At 44.5% G+C, this 22765-nt stretch overlaps 1 protein-coding gene across 16 annotated transcripts in view; it reads left to right on the top strand.

Moving 5' to 3' along the window:
- Window positions 1-19787: 19787 nt before the first annotated feature.
- The window catches only part of CADPS2 (calcium dependent secretion activator 2), a 371011-nt gene continuing 368033 nt past the window's right edge, over window positions 19788-22765 (top strand). For 11 of the 16 annotated variants that reach the window (XM_029073511.1, XM_029073500.1, XM_029073498.1 and 8 more), the window contains exon 1: window positions 19788-20265. In XM_029073511.1, the coding sequence (XP_028929344.1) occupies window positions 19885-20265 (381 nt within the window). In that variant the 5' untranslated portion in view covers window positions 19788-19884. The remainder of the gene's footprint in view (window positions 20266-22765) is intronic. The other 5 variants (XM_029073513.2, XM_029073506.2, XM_029073510.2 and 2 more) reach the window with 1 other exon arrangement.

Raw genomic sequence — 22765 nt, 5'->3', positions numbered from 1 at the left:
TTACATGTCTTCCTCTCTTGGTTATAAGCATCATATGCAAAACACAACAAAATGGAAAAATCAACTCCATAGTTAATTGAGAGTGTTCTGGTTGTGAGGGAAAAGCCGTTTGAAATTAGCAAGTACCTATCTCCTTAGAGAGCCAGTAAATTGAGTCTGAATTTCATGAGCTTTTATAAACACTTCTATGTTGATATGACCTTGGGAGTGATTCCCCCTGAATCCTGTAGACTTTATATAAAATGTTTAATTCATTGTTTTTTTTTGTCAGTACTTTCAATTGCTTTAATGCATGGACTGTCTCCAGTAGCTTAATTTAACATCTGGAAATTTGTATTTATTTAAAAAATCCAAGTGTTCTGTAGTCTGGTGAATAAAATAATAAAGAGAAAGAGAGAGAGAGAGAGGTGTTATATTGTAAAAGGCAAAGATGTAAGGTAGCTACTATATTTGTTTACCTTATCCCTCCCTTGCCAGTGCTAGATTTCTGCATGTTTTTCAAACTTTATGAAGTCTGAGTTTAACAGTCCTTTGTGATAGGGTTTTTTTATGTCCACTGGGTGATACATTCCCCTTGTTCTGAGCAGGGAATGTGTTTACCAACTCTGTTATATTGTACTCTCCCAAGCCCTTGGTACAGTGCTCAGCACACAGTAAACACTCAGTACATATGGTTGATTGATCTATTAAATACCCTTATCCCTTCTCTCAGGTTGGATCAGGAGCCTACAGATAAAGATGGGAAGCAGTGTGGCGTAAGGGATAGAGAATGGGCCTGGGAGTTAGAACAACCTGTGTTCTAATCCCAGTTCCATCACTTGTTTGCTTGGTGACCATAGGTATGTCACTTAACTTCTCTGTACCTCAGTTCCCTCATGTACAAAATGTGGATTCAATAGCTGTTCTCCCTCCTATTTAGCCTGTGAGTCACATACAGGACTCACAACCCTTAGTACAGTACTCAACACAAGCATGTTTTTGTTTTTTAATAGTGTTTGTTAAGCACTTATTACGTCAGGCACTGCACTAAACTCTAGGATATACTAGTTAATCAGGTCAGACTCAGTGCCTGTACCACGTAAGGCTCACAGTCATATTCCCCATTTTACTGTGAGCCCTATGCAGGTCAGGGACTGTGACCAACATGATTAGCTTTTGTCTACCCCAGTACTTAGAACCAGTTCTGGCACTAATTAGTGCTTAATAAGGTATTAAAAAAAAAAGAAAAAGAATCAAACCTGCTTTCTTCAGCTGCTGCTGAATGACAATCAGAGGGAAAGATTCTTTTCTAATCTGTACCGTGTTGAAGAAATCAAGAAGGATAGGAGAGTGATTTTACTCTATAAGTCCTCCCTGAACCCCCTGAAATCCTGGACCTGAATCATCAGATTTCAGGATAGTCTAACTCTCTAAGCAGCCTGGAGTAGCTTCATTTTTTTTTCAGCCCAAAAGCTTATCTAAAAAACAAATAACATTTTATTGGGTTTTTTTGGGGTTTTTTTTGTTTTTATTTTCAGAGCATGAAGATAGAGTGATTTTGACACCATGGAATTTTCCAGCTATATTTTTTTCCTTCTCACTTTTTTCTCCCTGAAAAAATTATTTTGAAATATTCAGCCTTTCCATGAATTTAAATGAATGTCGGGTGTGAGATTGATCAATCAATTAATAGTATCTGTTGAGTGTTTATTGTGCGCAGAGCACTGAACTAAGTGCTTGGGAGAGTATAGTATAACAGAGTCAGTAGCTTACAATCCAGAGGCATAGAGAAGGGCTGTTTTGGGAAAGAAGCAGGGTAGTATTTGAAATACACTGCACAGATGGGACATGGGCCCCCAAATCAAGCCCAACACAAATAAATTATTACAACACTTTTGCTCTGGGATTTGCTACTGAGTTTTAATTCACTTCCATTCTTTGTCCCTCTTTTATCCCAACCATTTCCCTTTAACTAGGTTAAATCACTAATGTTCAGACCCAGAAAGTCTTTCTGCCAAATTTCTTTCCGGCAGTTCAACTCCAGACAAACCTGTGGTTCTCTGAGGAGTCCACAGAGGCAATTTTTTCTAGCAGAGCTGGGTCCACGTTCTTGTGTGAGATAAGTTTCATTTTAAGCCAACCATTTGTCTGATACTTCACTAGGAATTATTGGTGCAAGATTACAAAGCTCATTTCTTTTTTCCATGCAGAAGGCTTCTCTGTTCCAAAATGGAACTGGAACATTTGGATGGAATTACATCACTGACAATATATTGGCTGACAATCAGAAAGCAATAAATTCTGCTTAAATAGCTCTCTTTTCCAGCTATTCAACACCCCCTCTCACTCTTGGGCTTCATTTGGCTGAAAGTTTCAGGTGAAACTCCTTGCATAATAAGTGTAATATTTTTTAAGTGCTTACTATGTGTCTAGCTCTATACTAAGAGCTGTGGTAATTAGGTAATTAGACAAAGTCTCTGTCCCAGATAGGCCTCCCAGACATAGGTAGAGGAAGAAGAGGTATCCACCCCGATAATGTTGTTTCTACCCTAGTGTTTAGTTCAGTGTCTGGAATATAGTAAGTGCTTAAAAAAAAATTTAAAAGAACAGGTATTACTGGCATCTCAGCAAATTCCCAAATCCTTGTCACCAGTTTATTCATTTATTCACCTTTGCAACTAGTTGGCTCTCTAAGGACAGGTCCAGTTCTGTTTCAGACTCACGTCCTCCTCATCTCTTGCTCTAAATATTTTTTTTTCTGTTTAATCATTTGCTTTCCTGGCCTTCAGGTCTCACCCCTTAAAATGGCAGGATCAAGTTGGGGAAATGGAGGAGAAATAAAAAGCAGTGTGGAGAGTCCCAGATCTGCTAAGCCATGCTCCTGGGTGGAAAAGCCAGAACTGTGGATTAATAATAATAATAATAATGTTGGTATTTGTTAAGCGCTTACTATGTGCCAAGCACTGATCTAAGCGCTGGGGTAGCTACAGGGCAATCAGGTTGTCCCACGTGAGGCTCACAGGTAATCCCCATTTTACAGATGAGGTAACTGAGGCACAGAGAAGTTAAGTGACTTGCCCACAGTCACACAACTGACAAGTGGCAGAGCCAGGAGTTGAACCCATGACCTCTGACTCCAAAGCCCAGGCTCTGTCCACTGAGCCACGGATTAGTCAACCAGGCAGGAGTGGTGGTTGGGCATGAAGATGGACCCGTGGTCTGGGCCTCCAAGAGTATTTTCTGGTTTGCAAGGGACGGTCAATCCCCGACAGGGATAAATTAGTCTCAAAGTTGTGTTTGTTAGCACTTCATGGGGAGACAATGCAAAGGATTGCACAAGCCTGCACATAGGCTCATCTCTTGTTGCCTGATTGGGATTTAAAACGGAAGAAAAGTTCCTAAAAGAATTTGAAGTCCCTGGCCTCTCTCCCCTATCATGGGCCTTCCCGGACTTTAGTCCAGGAATGTTACCAGGAGTAACTCCACGGCCACCTGCTGGCTGCCTTATGAATTACCACCAGGCTGATGTGCCTCTGTGAGGTGTCTAGATCGGAGTCAGGAGGGAAATTTTCCTCTCAAAAATATCCCTTGTCCTTTGCAGTTTCAACCATGGGATGATTTTGTCCTTCCCTGCTAAAGGAGGAGCTGATGTGTCCCTTTAGATGAAAATCCCTAATCCCAAGTATATTTTAGGAACATAATTTAACCACGTAATAGAAATGATCAATCTTCCTCCTCCCATCCCACCGTCATCCCCGCCTACCCCTTTTCGGGAGTCAACGTGGTATAGTGGAATGAGCACAAGACTAGAAGTCATAATATCCAGCTTCTAGACTTACTGTGTGACCTTGGGTAAGTCACTTAACCTCTCTGGTCCTCCATTTCCTCATCTCTAAAATGGAGATGAGATAGACTGTGAGTCCTGTGTTAGAGGGTGACTTTGTCCAACCTAATTTCCTTGTATTTGCCCCTAGTACTTACCATACAGTAAGTGCTTAATAAACTCCACAGTTAATAGCTCTTTCAGTATTGTCTGTAAATGTGGGATACATGTGAACATCATCATTTACTGGTACAAACTATCCTGCATGGTCACAAGTCCCATAAGCATCAGAAGTGATGGCTGGCAGGATCATAGGGACAACTCTAGTGCCATGTGGAAGAAGCATCATGCTTGTGGTTAGAGCCCAGGCCTGGGAGTCATGGGTTCTAACCCTGGCTCTGCCACTTGTCATTGTGTGACCTTGGTAAGTCACTTAATTTCTCTGTGCCTCAGTTACCTCATCTGTAAAATGGGAATTAAGACCGTAAGTCCCACATGGGACAAGGACTGAGTCCAGGTTGGTTAGCTTGTATCTACCGCAGCACTTAGTACAGTGCATGGCACATAGTAAACCTTTAACAAATACCTTTTTCAATTAAAAAAAACCTCTTCAGGAGAAAAATCCAGAACAAATTTGAAAGCCTTTTTTCACAGGATGAAAGTTTGCCCCTCCAAATGACATGAGCAGGAGTGATTTGATGCCATATCGCATTGCTGGCTGGCTGCAAGCATTTTGGTTCCTGTCACTGTAGAGTGTTACAGAATTACAACCCCGCTTGGCTACCATGGTTTCCTTGCCCAGACACAATTCAGCATGTCTCCTTCCTGCCCTCCCTCTGACACAGCTTATGTTCCTTCCCCTCTGCAGCCTGTCAATCTCAGCCAGGAGTCCGGGAGTAACTCACAAAGCTGGGTTAGAACAGAGGATTGTTCATCTGATTCAATTTTTAAATCTGCTTCAGCCAAGACAGCAACAAACATAACCAAAAATAAGTTTTCCATACATTGACTATCACCCTGTTCCTGAGTTATGAGTTTCTTTTGTAAGATCTAATGCCTTAAATAGCTCCCTTCCCCCTCCCCCCATAAGTAAACACCACTTCACTTTGTTCAGGAAATGGTGGAGTTAATTCTTTGACTGTTTCCTGTGTGTTTGACATGAAGTGCCTTGTGTTCAGTGCCATTTCTAATTTTCATCAAATTGGAGGCTTTGAAGGGGGCTTGGAAGGTTTATGACCACCATCAGCCTAGAGTAGAAACTGGCATAATGTATATTTCGACAGCTTAATTTGTATAAAAAACCAGTTGTCACCTTCAGAAAACAGCCATTCGAGTGTGAATTTCCTCCACCTATTTTTCACCTAAAGCCTGGCACTAAATCATAAACAGTGATATAGCAACTGCGTGACACATGAGGAAATAAACTACTGGCAAGATTTCCTGAACAACTGCGCTGCATGGGCCTTATCAATGATTAAACACGAACCCAAGCTTGTAACTACATCTGTGGCATATGTATTTTTTCAATCCAAGTGACTGAACAAATGATATTAAAGATACAGCACCATCTTATGGATATTTTGGAATTTGTACAATTAGGGAATGCAAAACTCTCTTCTCCCTACCCCCCATCATCCTGAGATTGACTATCAAGAAGGCTTTTCTTTGTCAAAGAATGATACATTGGCAAAAATGAGGATGACGGATAAAATGCATAGAGGTCCCACAATCCAAGGTGTCTGTTATATCTTGTCTGTTCTTGTCAAACGCAAGGAGAAGTGTCTGAAAAAGGAAAAGCGGGGGAGAAATGGCCTTTTGGAAAGTCATTATGTCTTGCCAAATATCTATGCACTGTCCATAGATGTCAGCTCAGTGATTTAGTGGATCCAGCCACCAGATACAGCTGGCAATCCACCACCAGCTTTTTAAAAAAGGACACAGGATCATAACATGGCCTGTTACCCTGAAAGTTACAGAACATGAATTCCTACCCAGACACAGAGTACTACTGAAGAAGGGAGGAAGTCATCCGATTTCAGGATGATTCCTTATTTTGTCAAGCAAGATAAAACCTTCCATCAGCTCCTGTGGCCATCTAGTGAAGTTGGTTCGTCTAATCAGTAGTATAAATTTTTTTCATGGTATTTGCTAAGCACTTAGTATGTGTCAGACACTGTTCTAAGTGTGGGAAAGATACAGTTGAATTAGGTCGGATAGAGTCCCTGTCCTGCCTGGGGCTCCACAGTCTAAGTAGGAGGGCGACCAGGTATCCCCATTTTACAGTTGAGGAAACTGAGGCACAGAGAAGTTGAGTGACTTGCCCAAGGACAACAGATAACTGACAGAGCCGGGATTAGAACTCAGATCCTCCTGACTCCCAGGCCTCCTCTAGACCACACTGCCATGCTGCTTCTCAGTATATCTGTGCTTCAGCATTCTACTGGTCTTTTCCATTGGTTACTCCTCCCAGGCCCCCTGTGAAGCAGGTGATAATTCCCAGTCTAGTCTACAAATGAGGCAGGAGAGGGGTGAGGTAACCTAGCAACAGGCAGTGAAGGGTCATTGCCTCTGGGCAGAGCGAGGGTTGGACACTCCATCACCCAACACGGTCAACTCTCCTTTAGTTATTCTTCCATCTTTTTTCATCCCGGATTTCTCACTGCAGCGGCAAGAGCTGGAAGTTATGCGTGGACACTATAGTTGGTCCTCTCAGATGTGAAGGCCATCAGAATGATTCACATGAAGGGAGAAGATGACTTTTCCTATAATCTTATTCCATTTAGTCTTGTGTTTTTCTCCTAAGGTAACAACACAGAAGAATCCTTTCAAAAAGTAACATAAATTAAAGGGCTAGTCTCAGGATTAAAGGCTTCATAAATGAAACTTGGGGAGAAGCTTAAATATTCTCATTAAGTCTATTACAAGGGAACAATTGCAGTCTGTGTGGCTTTACTGTCATCGGTGAACTACTTCAAACCAGCTTAATACATTCCTTTTGGGAAGTCACTTTTCTAATCATATTGCCATGACTTCAACTTAGAAAACAAAGACTCCTTTAAATTAAGATGGGCTTGAATTTTTAAAAATAACATCCTTAATTAATTACTTTGGCTCTAAAACAATCTTGGCATGCACTGCAATTTAGGACTTCTCATCTACTAATCTGTTTACGAGTAGACATCATAGGTAAGAATAAAGATAGATGCATAGATGGATAGAAAGAAAGAAAGATAATTTTAAGTGGCTGAGAAATCTGGCAAATTTCAGATTTCCCTCTTAGAAGATGAGGTTTCAAACTTAAGTATGGGGCCCTATGCTGAATGGAGAATGCCAGATGTTTCATTATGGTGTTTCAAAAATATCACCATGTAGATATGACCAAATTTCTAGAAATACTTGACTTTTTACAAGTATCTATTTTTAACAAAAGATTTCAATTCCTATGACAACTTGAAGATTTTGTAGCTTTTGAAGAACTGGGTCAACAATATTTATGCTTCATTTTTATTGACCATATTGCTTAAAGTTGAATAGTTCTGTTGAACTGAGAAAAATGGGTTTTTTAAGGAAAGCTGTGAAAATAATTGGGCAGAAGAAACACCCAGGATTTCCACTAAGTCCTTAGAGAATTCCTATAATGAAGTATTGGGCTCAGAGAGGAATGGTCACTCCAAATATGAGCCATGTCTCCACTGCCAAAACCAACCAGACATTCTTTGTTTATGAAATGCCCACATCCTTGTCTTTGGCAGTGGAGACTTGACTGTAGAAAGTAAAAATAAAAGAAATAGATAACTTCAAACATTTTTTCAAGGCCAGAAAACTTTACCCAGCCCAAAAAACTTTCACCAGCTCCTCTTTCGCTCACTGATGACAAAGCAGTGATGTCCTGGGGATTACATGTTTTATTTAGCTTTACATTCTCACTCTCTAGCAACTCGATTTTTTTAGGTCCTTCCCAATTTTCTATCAGCCCTGACATCATACTAATTTCCCCGGTTGGAGTGGGGTATGAGAACGAACAACTTTTACTTGCCCCAGTTTGACAGCTGCTGGTTTATTTATGAGTGGAGGCCCAGTTCGTGAGGGATGCACTTAGGACAAAATTACTCCTAAAAAAAGATACATCCATCTATCCATCTCCATTTGATTTTTGGCTTAATGTCTCCAGAGAACAATTGGGCTACATCTTAATGCATCTGTAGTGCTGATCCCATACCTACTTTATCCTTCCTCTTTGCAGGAAAAGCTCTATAAATCCAATAGAAGAACATCTAGTGAATATTGTCTATATTTAGACTATTACAGAATATGATTTAGATCATGTGTGAGGACCACGATTTTGAAAATGTCCTGCTTCTTTTGAGGTTAGATAGCCTTATGGGACTCTCTAGTAGCAGAGGAAACAGGAGAAGCTGCTACTCTTGAGTTCAACCTCTTGCCATTTTCGAACGATGGATATTTTTGAAATGGGAGGTAGGGAGCCTATTGGCCATCTGTTGCAATGACCCCTTTGCTCCCTTTGCCCTTGTCCTCTCCTTAGCTGGATAGGGCAAGCTGCTCTGCATCTTCTTGCTTACAAAGGGACCTGGGTTCCTACTTGACCTGCAGCCTCCTGAAGGGAACAGGACAGAGATTCTGTAATTGTTCCAGTGTAGATTGGCAAGGGAGGGAGATGAAGCAGATCTGTGGCCCACCTATGAAAAATAAAATAAAAATAAAGCTAATGTATACCAGGAGGCTTTAATCATGATTAGGCAATTAAGACCCATCTGTGCCAACAGGTGTGTCTCCCAGATTGTGTGTGTTTGTTTATGTTTCTCAGAGTTTAGGTTGATTTGTTTTTTAAATTACGTATCATTTTTAGAGGAAGAGGGAGTATTCTGACTGGCAAAACAGAAAACTTCAGTAGGAAGATATGCTTACCTCTGCCCTGATACACTTGTTATATTTATAATTTATTGAAAAAATTGTTCCAGAACACCTTGTCCAAGTGTAAATAAACGTACCACTCTGCAGTGTTGTTAACAGACTGTAGGAAATAAACTGAGTTCCGTCCTCATAAGTGTATCCTGGGACCCTCAGGTATCAAAACGCCTACTCAGGCTAGAAAAAGAACTTTGACTAGTAGATGGAAATTTAAAAGTAACTTCCCCAAAGATAAGCATCTTCTATTAAATGCTTCACATCTGAAATCTAGATGGCACTTCTCTTGATCAGAGGATGTGCCATAGGAAGAAGACAGAGCTCTAGAAGAAAATAAAACAGGATAAAAAACCATTTTATACGTCAAGAATCTTTCATAATCTTTATGGAAAAAAGGAAGCCAAATATAATCCATTTGGAAGGGAAAGAACAGTCAATTCTGTAAGATCTTTGCTAATGAAGAGAAGAGATATCCTGGATAATTGAAGTCCAAAGATAATTGAAAAATCTCATTTTAGTCTACAGTCTCAACATCCTCCCTGATATTTTTAGCATGCACCAAAATTGATCAGTTTAAGTTTAACTTCCTCTCTCCAACTCTGTCTACCCCTTAGACAAGGTGTTAATGACAAGCTGTTGAAAACCAAATAAGTGAATAGTCAACTCTTGACAAGTACATTTCATTGATAAGGTCAAAAATAAAAGTTCATTCACTGGCAAAATCAATCACGGAAATAAAACCACATTTGGCCTAGGCTGAGGCCTGGTTTAGGGCTATGGGGGAGAGATTGCTTTGATCACTTTGATTGCTTTGATTGTATCTCTTTGTGGGGGTCAATGATTTCATAGTTAATACATTGCTTAAAACCTGAGAGTCTACTGGGTGGTGATTTGCTTTGATGCCTAATGCCTAGTGTGTATATATTTGGATAAAAGATGAGCCGAGGAAGTTGGAAGATGAAAAGGCAAGGTAGTCAAAAATTTGAACAATCAGTGACTATAATTATTTGCCTGGCTCCACAAACATTTCATTTCAATATGGCCCTACCACCACCTCTTTTCCTAATGCTATATCGCTCATTCTGCATGGGCCACTCACATTATCCAGCAGACAAAACAGACTGTGGTCCAAAATCTAGAATAAAGGTTTTCCAGAGTCAGGACTTAGAAAAATGCCACACTCACCTCCCTCCTTGGACTGGATTCCCTCATAGATTCCCTTTATGTTGGCAGTTGAAAGGTGTTATCAACAACTTAAATGTGTTTCTTCCAGGAAATTCAGGAAGTAAATAGAGCAAGAGTAATTTTCTCAGCAAGAAGTGCTGCACAAGCTGCAGCAGAATTAAATGAGTGACTCTTAATGAATGTGCCTGGGTATTCTCCACAGTGTTCTGAAAACATCCTGGTGAATGAGTGAATCCTAGCCCAAAGTGCCAGTCCATTTGTTCCGGGAACCAAATGTAAAATGTCATTATTGTTACTTGGCCTCTTAGGTCAGCTATCTTATGAAGACTCCAATTTACCTGCAGATATCACTGGGCCAATTTACTGATGGGGAAAATGAAATACATTGAGAGCTCTATTACTTTCTGAGGTCTTAGAGGAAGTAGATGGAAGAGAGCCACCCACTGGGAATCACAGTTTTGCTTTCTATGGTGGGAAACTTTATTAATGATAATAATAATAATATTAATAACAATAATAAAAATGGTACGTAAGTGTCAATCGCTGTTCCAAGCACCTAGATACAAGGTAATTATGTTGGACACAGTCCTGGATTGTCTCTATCTGTTGCCGAACTGTACACTCCAAACGCGTAGTACAGTGTTCTGCACACAGTAAGTGCTCAATAAATACGATTGAATGAATGAATGAATGAGGCTCCCAATCTAAATGGGAGGGAGTAGAGGGATTGAATCCCCATTTATAAATGAGGAAACTGAGGTGCAGAGAAGTTAAATGGCTTGCCCAGGGTCACAGATCAGACAAGTAGCGAGGTGGGATTAGAACCCAGGGCCTCTGACTCCCTGGCCCATGCTCTTTCTACTAGGCCACGCTGTTTCTCAAACTTTAAAGTTCCCTTGTCCTGATATGATGCTTTTCAGAGAGATGTCTGCCAAAGGCTAGTACACTTTGACTGAACCTTTCAACTCACTCCTCACAAAACTTCCTGAGACACACTCTCTGTTGTTAACTTTTCCCTGGTCCCCAGGACTATGGCACAACATCTCAAGGAGACTCTCTCCATTCTAACTACACTCTGATGATAACTCACACATGTGATTGGCAATAGGCACACACAATAAATGCTGTTGCTATTGATTTCTTGATACTTTCTAGTTCTCTATTCAACCCCACATCCTCATCTTCCCATCCCCTCACCTGCCTGACTAGCTTCAGGCAGGGCTTGGAGCAGTGCTTGGCACATAGTAGGCACTTAACAAATACCATCATCATCATCATCATTATTATTATTAATGGCAATAGGGTTGGAGAAGGAGTTTCAGCATCCTATTGGACCAGGTGAAAATTGTCTAGTATTTTGGAACAATCACAGGATAGGCAACTGAGTTTCTACAAGAAGTAGGGCCCTGCTCCAGCAGCTACTGTGCAGAAGCTAGGTTTTGTCCCTTTCATTCATTCATTCATTCATTCATTCATAGTTACTGAGTGCTTACTGTGTGCAGAGCACTATACTAAGTGCTTCGGAGACTACAATGCAACAGTAAACTGAAACATTTCTTGCCCACAATGAGCTATGACTCAAGACACAGAAAGGTTATAGGTATTTTTTAATGTAGTGTCAAGGAGGGCAACCGCCATACAGTTCCTCTAAACTTCCTTTGCTACCACCGTGGTAGGCGGGGTGTTATATTGGATGGGGCTTGTCTCTCCCATTAGAGGGCAGGCTCCCTGGAGGCAGGAAATGTGTCTTGTAGGTCTGCCGAACTTCCCAAGATCTCAGTACAAAACATAATTCCTTGTGCTAAACACTGGGGTAGTAGCGAGGTTATGAGATGCAATGCAGTTCCCATCCAGCGTGGCTCAGTGGAAAGAGCATGGGCTTGGGAGCTAGAGGTCATGGGTTCGAATCCCACCTCTGCCACTTGTCAGCTGTGTGGCTGTGGGCAAGTCACTTAACTTCTCTGTGCCTCAGTTACCTCATCTGTAAAATGGGGATGAAGATTGTGAACCTCATGTGGGACAACCTGATTACCTTGTATACCCCAGTGCTTAGAACAGTGCTTTGCACATAGTAAGTGCTTAACAAATACCAACATTATCATTATTATTATTATTATTATTATCCCACCCAGGGCTCACAATCTATTTTATCCCCATTTTACAGATGAAGAAATTGAGGCCCAGGAAGGTTAATTAAGTGATTTGACTAAGAGCACATGACAGGCAAATGGAGGAGCTGAGACTAGAACTCGGGTCTCCTGACTCTCAGGCCAGAGTCCTTTCCATGAGGCGCCAATCAGTAGCCACTCAGTAGTCATTACTGGGATGAGATTAACACTCAGATTTTAGGGACTGTAGCCCAGAACCTTGTGCTAAGGGGGCTCCCTTAAAATAAATCCATAATTTTAGATATATATATAGTACAATTTATAGACAATGGTTTATAATAATAATAATAATAATTTTGGTATTTGTTGAGCGCTTACTATGTGCCAAGCACTGTTCTAAGCGCTGGGGTAGACAGAGGGGAATCAGGATGTCCCACATGGGGCTCACAGTCAATCCCCATTTTCCAGATGAGGTAACTGAGGCACAGAGAAGTGAAGTGACTTGCCCCCAGTCACACAGCTGACAAGTGGCAGAGCTGGGATTCGAACTCATGACCTATGACTCCAAAGCCCATGCTCTTTCCACTGAGCCACGCTGCTTCTCTAATAAATCAGATGTCTGAAGCAAAGAAGTAGGCTATTTTGAATTGAAATTATATTCTACGCGTTATAAGAGAGAGATGAAATCCCAGAACGCCTTTTTATGTTGATTTAAAACCAAGTATAGCACAGCAATAATAGCCTCAATGTCAAAACTGTGATCATTTTAATTCAAATTGGAAAAATCTTGTATAGAGGGACGCCAAAAAAATTTAAAAGCCCAGTCCCACAGAGGACTTAATCCGGTCCCTGACCATTACTATTAGAGATCATAGGTCTGAGCTAGGTTGCCAATGCTTCTAGCTTATATAATTGGTGCAATCATGAAAACATTGAATCTTGCTACCACTTAGGATATCATTTAGTAAATTACTGCATCACTGAGACATAAAGGAGCCCACTGGCCTGAGAGAGTCCATTCAGCTTCAAATAATCCTCAAGAGTAGATTTCATGACAAAGACACTGGGTCAATATTGCACTGTATTAATCAAGGGTAAACCTTACAAACTGAACGGTAAAATAAATTCCATCTGGTAACTCGACTATTGTTTTGGGCTAATTGCACACATTCATACAACTTAGATAATTAATGATATTTATTGAGTACTTTGCATAGAGTGCTGTACTGAGCACTTGAGAGAGTATAGTTAAACAGTGGTATTTATTAACCATTTACTGTTTGCAGAGCACTATTCTAAGTGTTCAAGAGAGTATGGTCGAGTGCGTAAACAAGGATCCTTGCCCTTAAGGAGCTTCCAAACCAGATGGGAGCTTGCTGTGTCATACCTTAAAAGTAACTAATTCAATATTAACACGTGCAGCGCGTGGAGATATATAGACTTGAGGGACAGAATAGTCAGGGTAGTATTTTAGAGATGTTTAAAAGATGGGTAAAAGGCATAGGTCCAGATATAACTCCTGCAGCACCAAACTGCCAAACGTTACTCCTTACTACTCTTAGCTACTGCTTTGACTTGGTCTTTTGAAAGGTTAACAAAATATTCCCTGTCACTAAAAGGGCTCTGAGCTTGGAGGAAAGGGACTGCATACAACGAAATATTACTGCATATAATCTTTGAACGAATCACGAAAGTTTAATCAAAGTGACTTTACAGACGCGCAGATATAAATCCTTTTTCTTGCAAAGCAAAGAGGTGGGGTTGGTTGCCTTGAACTGTGCTGTGATGCCACCCCCAGGTGTTCAAAATAGAGTAATTGATAATAATAAAGGGACTCAAAGATATACATTCAGGTGGCACGATTTCCCCAAACACCAACTCAGTTTAGGGGATAATGGTGTTTGTTAAGCACTTAACAATGTGGGCTGTAAAGAGCTTTGTTGTGGTTTTAAGGTAAAGAATTGTGATTGCTCTTTCCTGTTTACCACGTGAATAAACAACGCTATCATTGGGCCTGTTTCCAGGAGTTTACATTTGGGGTAATTGAATAAAGAAGTGAAAAATCCAAATAAAAACTCTACCCAAGTACTGAGGGTAGGAAAAGCTAATATGAGAAGCAAGAGCGGCTATTGGGTTGACTCACTAAAGTGTTGTTATTGTGATTGTGTTAAGTGAATTAATCAGGGGAGGCTTCTGGAAGGAAGTGGGATTTTAGGAGGACTTTAAAGGTGGAAAGAGCTCTAGTCTCTGCTAACACCAAATGCTCAGTAAATACCACTGCTTGATGGTTAGGGGAAAGTTAGGGGAGGTTAGCGAGGGTTAGGGGAAGGCTAATTGAGTTAGAGGAGAGAGAGAGAGGACATCACCTTGTATCTTTCTCAAGAATATTGTCTTTATTATCTTGATTCTGCCCCAGCGCTTCGGGCAGTACTTGGCACATACTAGGCACTTAAATACTATTATTATTGTGATTATTGTTACAGTACGAGCGAGGAGGTGACGGCGGGAGAGTAAAGAGCCTTTAAGCTCCTCCCTCTAGACTGTAAACTCGCTGAGGGTAGGGAATGTGCCTACAACCTCTTGGACTGTACTCTCCCAACCGCTCATCCAGTGCTCTGCACACAGTAAGCACTCAATAAATAGAGCTGATTGATTGAGATGGCTAAAAGGTAAAATTGGGAAGATCCAGGGGGATGATTGGGGATCCTCTGGGGGGAGGAAAAAAACAATCCACCTTGGTCAACTAGAAGGCGAGAGAGAATCACACCTTTTTTTTCAAAAAAGCCAGGGAATGCGGGCTTTTAATACATAAACAGAGATCGGAAAGAGGTAGAAGGCTGGGATCCCTCGGTAACGCACTAGGGCCCTCCTGACCATTCATTCAGTCAATCGTATTTATTGAGCGTTAACTGTGTGCAGAGCACTGTACTAAGCGCTTGGAAGAGTACAACGCAAGAATAAACAATCCCTGCCCACAACCATTCATTCAATCGTATTTACTGAGCGCTTACTGTGTGCAGAGCACTGTACTAAGCAGTTGGAAAGTGCAATTCAGCAACAGAGACATTCCCGGCCCACAACGGGCTCACAGTCTTGAAGGGGGAATCCAGGCATCAAAACAAGTAAACAGGCATCAATAGGATCAATATAAATGAATAGAATTATATATACACCTGCACATAATAAGTGCTTAACAAATACCATCAATATTATATATACACATCCCTACTGAAAGCTCACCTCCTCCAGGAGGCCTTCCCAGATGAAGCCCCCCTTTTCCTCTCCTCCCCCTCCCTTCCCCATCGCCCCGGCTCCCTCCCTTTGCTCCCCCCCCCGCCCCACAGCACTCGTGTATATATGTACATATTTATTATTCTATGTATTTGATTTATGATGTGCATATATCTATAATTCTATGTATTTATATTGATGCTATTGATGCCTGTCTACTACTCGCTTTGTTTTGCTTTGTTGTCTGTCTCTCCCCTTCTAGCTTGCAAGCCCGTCGTTGCTGAGGGATTGTCTCAGTTGCCTAATTGTACCCTCCAAGCGCTTAGTAGAGTGCCGTGCACACAATAAGTGCTCAATAAATACGGCTGAATGAACGCACATCACCTCCCCGCTTCTAGCCTGCAAGTCCGTTGTTGGGCAGGGATTCTTTGTGGCTGAATTGTACTTTCCAAACACTCAGTCCAGTGCTCCGCGCACAGTAGGCGCTCAGTCCAGTGCTCCGCGCAAAGAAAGGGCTCAATAAATCCTACTAAATGATCATGAGTAAAAAAAAAAAAAGATGCAGGTCCGGTGGGGGAGGGGATCGGGGGGTCCCCGTCTCCCCTGGCGGCGGACATTCATTCATTCAATAGTATTTATTGAGCGCTTACTATGTGTAGAGCACTGTACTAAACGCTTGGAGTGTACAATTCGGCAACAGATAGAGACAATACCTGCCCAATAACAGGCTCACAGTCTAAACGGGGGAGACAGACAGCAAAGCAAGACAGAACAAAATAAAACGAGACAACATCAACAAGATAAATAGAATCATGGAGATATACACCTCATTAACAAAGTAAATAGGGTAATAAATAATATAAATAATATATACAAATAAGCACAGTGCTGAGGGGAAGGGGGAAGAGGGGAGGAGGAGCGGAGGGAAAAGGGGGCTCGTCCTGGGAAGGCCTCCTGGAGGAGGTGAGCTCTCAGCAGGGCTTCGAAGAGGTGAAGAGAGCTCCGCCCCTTGCCTGCTGTGTGACCTTGGGCCAGTCCTTTCACATCTCTGTGTTTAGCCTGCGTTCAGACTGTGAGGCCGTCATTGGGCAGGGATTGTCTCTATCTGTTGCCGAACTGTACATTGCAAACGCTTAGTACAGTGCTCTGCACATAGTAATTGCTCAATCAATACGACTGCCTGACTGAATGAATATCTGGGCCTCATCTGGAAACTGGGGATGAAAAGTGTGAGCCCCCTCATGGGACAACAGAATCTCTGGGCCTCCTCATCTTGGAAACTAGGGATTAAAAGTGTGAGCCCCCTCAGGGGACAACAGAATCTCTGGGCCTCCTCATCTTGGAAACTGGGGATTAAAATAAATGGTGGTATTTGTTAAGCGCTTACTATGTGCAAAGCACTGTTCTAAGCGCTGGGGGATACAAGGTGATCAGATTGTCCCACGCGGGGCTCACAGTTTTAATCCCCATTTTACAGATGAGGTAACTGAGGCACAGAGAAGTTAAGTAACTTGCCCAAAGTCACACAGCTGGCAAGCGTCAGAGCTGGGATTAGAACCCACGATCTCTGACTCCCAAGCCCAGGCTCTTTCCACTGAGCCAAGATTAAAAGTGTGAGGCCCCTCAGGGGACAACTGAATCACTGAGTCTCCTCACTTGGAAACTGGGGATTAAAAGTGTGAGCCCCTTCATGGGCCAACCTGATTACACCCTATCTCCCCCAGCGCTTAGGACTGTGCTTGGCACACAGTAAAGGCTTAAGCAATACCATCATTAGCCCTCCGGACGCTTTAACATAGGGAAGCAGCATGGCTCAGTGGAAATAGGCCGGATTTGGGAGTCAGAGCTCATGGGTTCTAATCCCGTCTCTGCCACTTGTCAGCTGTGTGACTGTGAGCACGTCACTTCACTTCTCTGTGCCTCAGTTACCTCATCTGTCAAATGGGGATAAGGACGGTGAGCCTCACGTGGGACAACCTGATGATCCTGTTTACCCCAGCGCTTAGAACAGTGCTCTGCACATAGTAAGCACTTAAGAAATAGTAATATTGGCATTTGTTAAGCGCTTACTATGTGCAGAGCACTGTTTTAAGCGCTGGGATATACAGGGTCATCAGGTTGTCCCACGTAGGGCTCACAGTCTTCATCCCCATTTGACAGATGAGGTAACTGAGGCCCAGAGAACCAATATTACTATTATTAAGCGCTGTATCTACCCCGGCACTTAGAACAGTGCTCTGTACATAGTAAGCGCTTAATAATAATAATAATAATATTGGTATTTGTTAAGCATTTACTATGTGCAGAGCACTGTTCTAACTGCTGGGATATACAGGGTCATCAGGTTGTCCCACGTAGGGCTCACAGTCCTCATCCCCATTTGACAGCTGAGGTAACTGAGGCCCAGAGAAGTGACTTGCCCCCAGTCACACAGCTGACATGGGCAGAGCGAGGATTGGAGCCCATGACCTCTGACTCCCAAGCCTGTGCTCTTTTTGCTGAGCCACGCTGCTTAACAAATACCAACAACATAAGTCTCACGAGGGCAAGGATGGTGGCTGCACACTTTCATCCGCTCATCTGTATATATTTTTACTACCCTATTTATTTTGTTAATGAGATGTACATCCCCTTGATTGTATTTATCGCTATTGTTTTTGTCAGTGTGTCTCCCCTAATTAGACTGTGAGCCGGTCGATGGGCAGGGACTGTCTCTATCTGTTGCCGAATTGTCCATTCCAAGCGCTCAGTACAGCGCTCTGTACATAGTAACTTCTCTGTGCCTCAGTTACCCCATCTGTAAAATGGGGATTAACGGTGAGACGCACGTGGGGCAACCTGATTACCCTGTAACTACCCCAGCGCTTAGAACAGTGCTCTGCACATAGTAAGCGCGTTAACACATACCACCATTATTATTAGCTCAGTGGAAAGAGCCTGGGCTTCGGAGTCAGAGGTCATGGGTTCGACTCCCCACTCTGCCACTTGTCAGCTGTGTGACTGTAGGCAAGTCACTTCACTTCTCTGTGCCTCAGTTACCTCATCTGTAAAATGGGGATTAACGGTGAGCCTCACGTGGGACGACCCGATGACCCTGTATCTCCCCCAACGCTTTGAACAGTGCTCTGCCCATAGTAAGCGTTTAACACATACCCACATTATTATTACTGAAATGGGGATTAACGGTGAGCCTCACGTGGGACGACCCGATGACCCTGTATCTCCCCCGGCGCTTAGAACAGTGCTCTGCACATAGTGAGCGCTTAACACATACCACCATTAGTATTAGCTCAGTAGGAAGAGCCTGGGTTTCGAGTCAGAGGTCATGGGTTCGACTCCCGGCTCTGCCACTTGTCAGCTGTATGACTGTGGGCAAGTCACTTCACTTCTCTGGGCCTCAGTTACCCCATCTGTAAAATGGGGATTAACGGTGAGCCACAGGTGGGATGACCCGAAGACCCTGTATCTCCCCCGGCGCTCAGAACAGTGCTCTGCCCATAGTAAGCGCTTAACACATTTATTTTGTTAATTTTATTTATTTTGTTAATGAAATGTACATCGCCTTGATTCTATTTAGTTGCCATTGGTTTTACGAGATGTTCTTCCCCTTGACTCTATTTATTGCCATTGTTCTCGTCTGTCTCCCCCGATTAGACTGTAAGCCTGTCAAACGGCAGGGACCGTCTCTATCTGTTGCCGACTTGTTCATTCCAAGCGCTTAGTACAGTGCTCTGCACATAGTAAGCGCTCGATGAATACTATTGAATGAATGAACATACCAACATTATTATTATTAAAACGGGGATTAACGGTGAGCCTCACGAGGGACGAGCCGATGACCCTGTATCTCCCCCGGCGCTCAGAACAGTCCTCTGCACATAGTAAGCGCTGAACAAATACCAACATTATTATCATTAAAACGGGGATTAACGGTGAGCCTCACGTGGGACCACCCGATGACTCTGTGTCTCCCCCAGCGCTTTGAACAGTGCTCTGCCCATAGTAAGCGCTGAACACATACCAACATTATTATTATTACTAAAACGGGGATTAACGGTGAGCCTCACGAGGGAGGAGCCGATGACCCCGTATCTCCCCCAGCGTTTTGAACAGCGCTCTGCCCATAGTAAGCGCTGAACACATACCAACATTATTATTATTACTACAACGGGGATTAACGGTGAGCCTCACGAGGGACGAGCCGAGGTCCCCGCATCTCCCCCGGCGCTCAGAACAGTGCTCTGCCCCTAGTGAGCGCTTAACACGTCCCACCATTATCATTATAGTAAGCGCTCGATCAATGCAGCTGAATGCCAGCACAACAAAAGAACCAGCGCCTTCCACGTGCTGCTTGTTGTGGCCGGCGGCGCCACAGGTTCCCCCACCTGCGGCGGGGCGGAGCCGGGCCTCCCCCGGGGCCGGGATCCGCCCCCGGCTGCCCACCCATTCCCAAGGCAACGGGCCGCCGCCCGCCCATCCCATCCCATCCCGGCCCGGCCCATCCCATCCCGGCCCATCCCGCCCCTTCCCTTTCCCGCTCCCGCCTTCCCGAGCCCCTGCTGGCGGGGACCAGTCCCGGGCCGAAACTCGACGTGTCCGGGAAGCGTCCTCCGCTCTGCCCGGGGCCGCACCATGCTGGACCCGAGCTCCAGCGAGGAGGAGGAGTCGGACGAAGGGGCCCCGGAGGAGCGGCGCGATGTGCTGGCGGCGGCCGGCGGGGCCCGGCCCAGGGACCCGGGCTCCGGGTCGGGGTCGAGCGGCGGCTCCGGCTCCGGCTCCGGCCCCGGCTCCGGCCCCGGCCCCGGCCCCGGCCGGCCGCTCAGCCCCAGCCCCTCCGTGCTCAGCGACGGACGGGAGGAGCAGGACCAGCCGCAGCAGCAGCAGCAGCAACAGCAGCAGCAGCAGGAGCGCGACCAGCGGCTCCGCCTGCAGCTCTATGTGTTCATCGTGCGGTGCATCGCGCACCCGTTCAACGCCAAGCAGCCCACCGACATGGCCCGCAGGCAGCAGAAGGTGATAAGGGAGAGGGGGCCATGTCCCAGCGCTTAGTACAGTGCTCTGCACCTAGGCGCTCGAGAAATACCCTTGAATGAATAATGCTGGCATTGGGGAAGCCCTTACTGGGTCACAACAAGCAGCACGTGGAACGCAGGGGTTTCGTTTGGTTGGTATTGAGGCGCTTACTGTGTGCACACCACTGTTCAGGAGTATTTAGCGAGCGCTTACTATCTGCACAGCACTGTTCTAAGCGCCGGGGTAGCTGGGAGATGCGGCGCTTAATAGTAGTAATATCGGTATTTGTTAAGCGCTTCCTATGTGCAGACCACTGTTCATTCAGTAGTATTTATTGAGCGCTTACTCTGTGCACAGCACTGCTCTAAGCGCCGGGGTAGCTGGGAGATGCGGCGCTTAATAGTAGTAATATCGGTATTTGTTAAGCGCTTCCTATGTGCAGACCACTGGTCGTTCATTCAGTAGTATTTATTGAGCGCTTACTCTGTGCACAGCACTGCTCTAAGCGCCGGGGTAGCTGGGAGATGCGGCGCTTAATAGTAGTAATATCGGTATTTGTTAAGCGCTTCCTATGTGCAGACCACTGGTCGTTCATTCAGTAGTATTTATTGAGCGCTTACTCTGTGCACAGCACTGCTCTAAGCGCCGGGGTAGCTGGGAGATGCGGCGCTTAATAGTAGTAATATTGGTATTTGTTAAGCGCTTCCTATGTGCAGACCACTGGCCGTTCATTCAGTAGTATTTATTGAGCGCCTACTCTGTGCAGAGCACTGGACCCAGCGCTTGGAATGGACAAATCGGTAACGGATAGAAAGCGCCGCGGTAGATAATAGTAAGGTTGGTATTGGTTAAGCGCTTACTATGTGCAGAGCACTGTTCTGAGCGCCGGGGGAGATGCAGCGCTTAATAATAGTAGTATTGGTATTTGTTAAGCGCTTACTATGTGCAGACCACTGTTCACTCAGTAGTATTTATTGAGCGCTTACTATGTGCAGAGCACTGTTCATTCATTCAATAGTATTGATTGAGCGCTTACTATGTGCAGAGCACTGTACTAAGCGCTTGGAATGTACAAATCGATAACAGATAGAAAGCGCCGGGGTAGATACAGCGCTTAATAATAGTAATATTGGTATTTGTTAAGCGCTTACTATGTTCTAAGCGCCGGGGGAGTTCCAGGGTCATCAGGTTGTCCCACGTGAGGCTCACCGTCTTGACCCCCATTTGACGGATGAGGGAGCTGAGGCACAGAGAAATGAAGTGACTTGCCCCCAGTCACACAGCTGACAAGTGGCAGAGCCGGGATTCGGACCCGTGACCTCTGACTCCCAAGCCCGGGCTCTTTCCACCGAGCTGCGCTGCTTCAGTGTTGGTATTTGTTAAGCGCTTACTGTGTGCAGAGCACTGCTCTAAGCGCTGGGGTGGATACAGGGTAATCGGGCTTATGGTGGTATTTGTTAAGCGCTTATGATGGGCAAAACACTGTTCCAAGCGCTGGGGTTGTCCCACGTGGGGCTCACAGTTTTAATCCCCATTTTACAGATGAGGTAACTGAGGTACAGAGAAGTGAAGCGACTTGCCCAAAGTCACACAGCTGGCAAGCGGAGAAGCCGGGATTCGAACCCATGACCTCGGACTCCCAAGCCCGAGCTCTTTCCACAGAACCACGCTGCTTGTCTCGCTTCTTCGCTTAGGTTGTCCTACTCGAGGCTCACAGTTAATCCCCATTTTACAGATGAGGTAACTGAGACACAGAGAAGTGAAGTGACCTGCCCACAGTCACACAGCTGACACGTGGCAGAGTCGGGATTCGAACCCATGACCTCTGACTCCCAAGCACTCTTCCAAGCGCTGGGTGTTGGGGGGTGGTTGGGTGATACAAGGTGATCAGGTTGCCCACATGGGCTCCCAGTCTCCATCCCCATTTTACAGACGAGGTCACTGAGGCCCAGAGAAGTGAAATGATCGTTTAGACTGTTAGCCGGTCGTTGGGCAGGGCTTGTCTCTATCTGTTGCCGAATTGTCCATCCCAAGCACTTAGTATAGTGCTCTGCATCTAGTAAGCGCCCAATAAATATTGTTGAATGAATGAATGAACTTCCCTAAAGTCACACAGCTGGCAAGTGGCCCTCCTGCCCGGCTAGCTAGCGGCTCGCTGACTTGCAGGGGTGTGTTTGTGTTTTTTTGTGTGTATGTGTGTGTGTGTGTAAAGGGGAGGAAAGGGGTCCAGCTGGCCAAATCGCTCAGGTAGGCATGGCAGTAAGATGGGGACGGAGTGGCCGGCCATCGGAAGCAAAGTGTCGGCAATTTCTCCCTCTCCCCCTCCACCCCGTCATTAGCCCCCGGCAGGCCTGGGATCCTTCCTCCAGCCTCTCCGTGTGCTTGTCTGTGGGTGTTACACGCGGGGTATCCTGACATCTCACCGTACAGGCTTCAAATGCAGGGAGAGCAGAAAGGACAGGTGGATGTGGGGAGGGGGAAGGGTCTGGCAACCAACCAG

This window comes from Ornithorhynchus anatinus, chromosome 10 (assembly GCF_004115215.2).
Source record: "Ornithorhynchus anatinus isolate Pmale09 chromosome 10, mOrnAna1.pri.v4, whole genome shotgun sequence".
In the NCBI taxonomy this organism is placed as follows: Eukaryota; Metazoa; Chordata; class Mammalia; order Monotremata; family Ornithorhynchidae; genus Ornithorhynchus; species Ornithorhynchus anatinus.
Note: the sequence above shows the minus strand (reverse complement) of the source record. Positions and strands in the feature narration are given on the sequence as shown.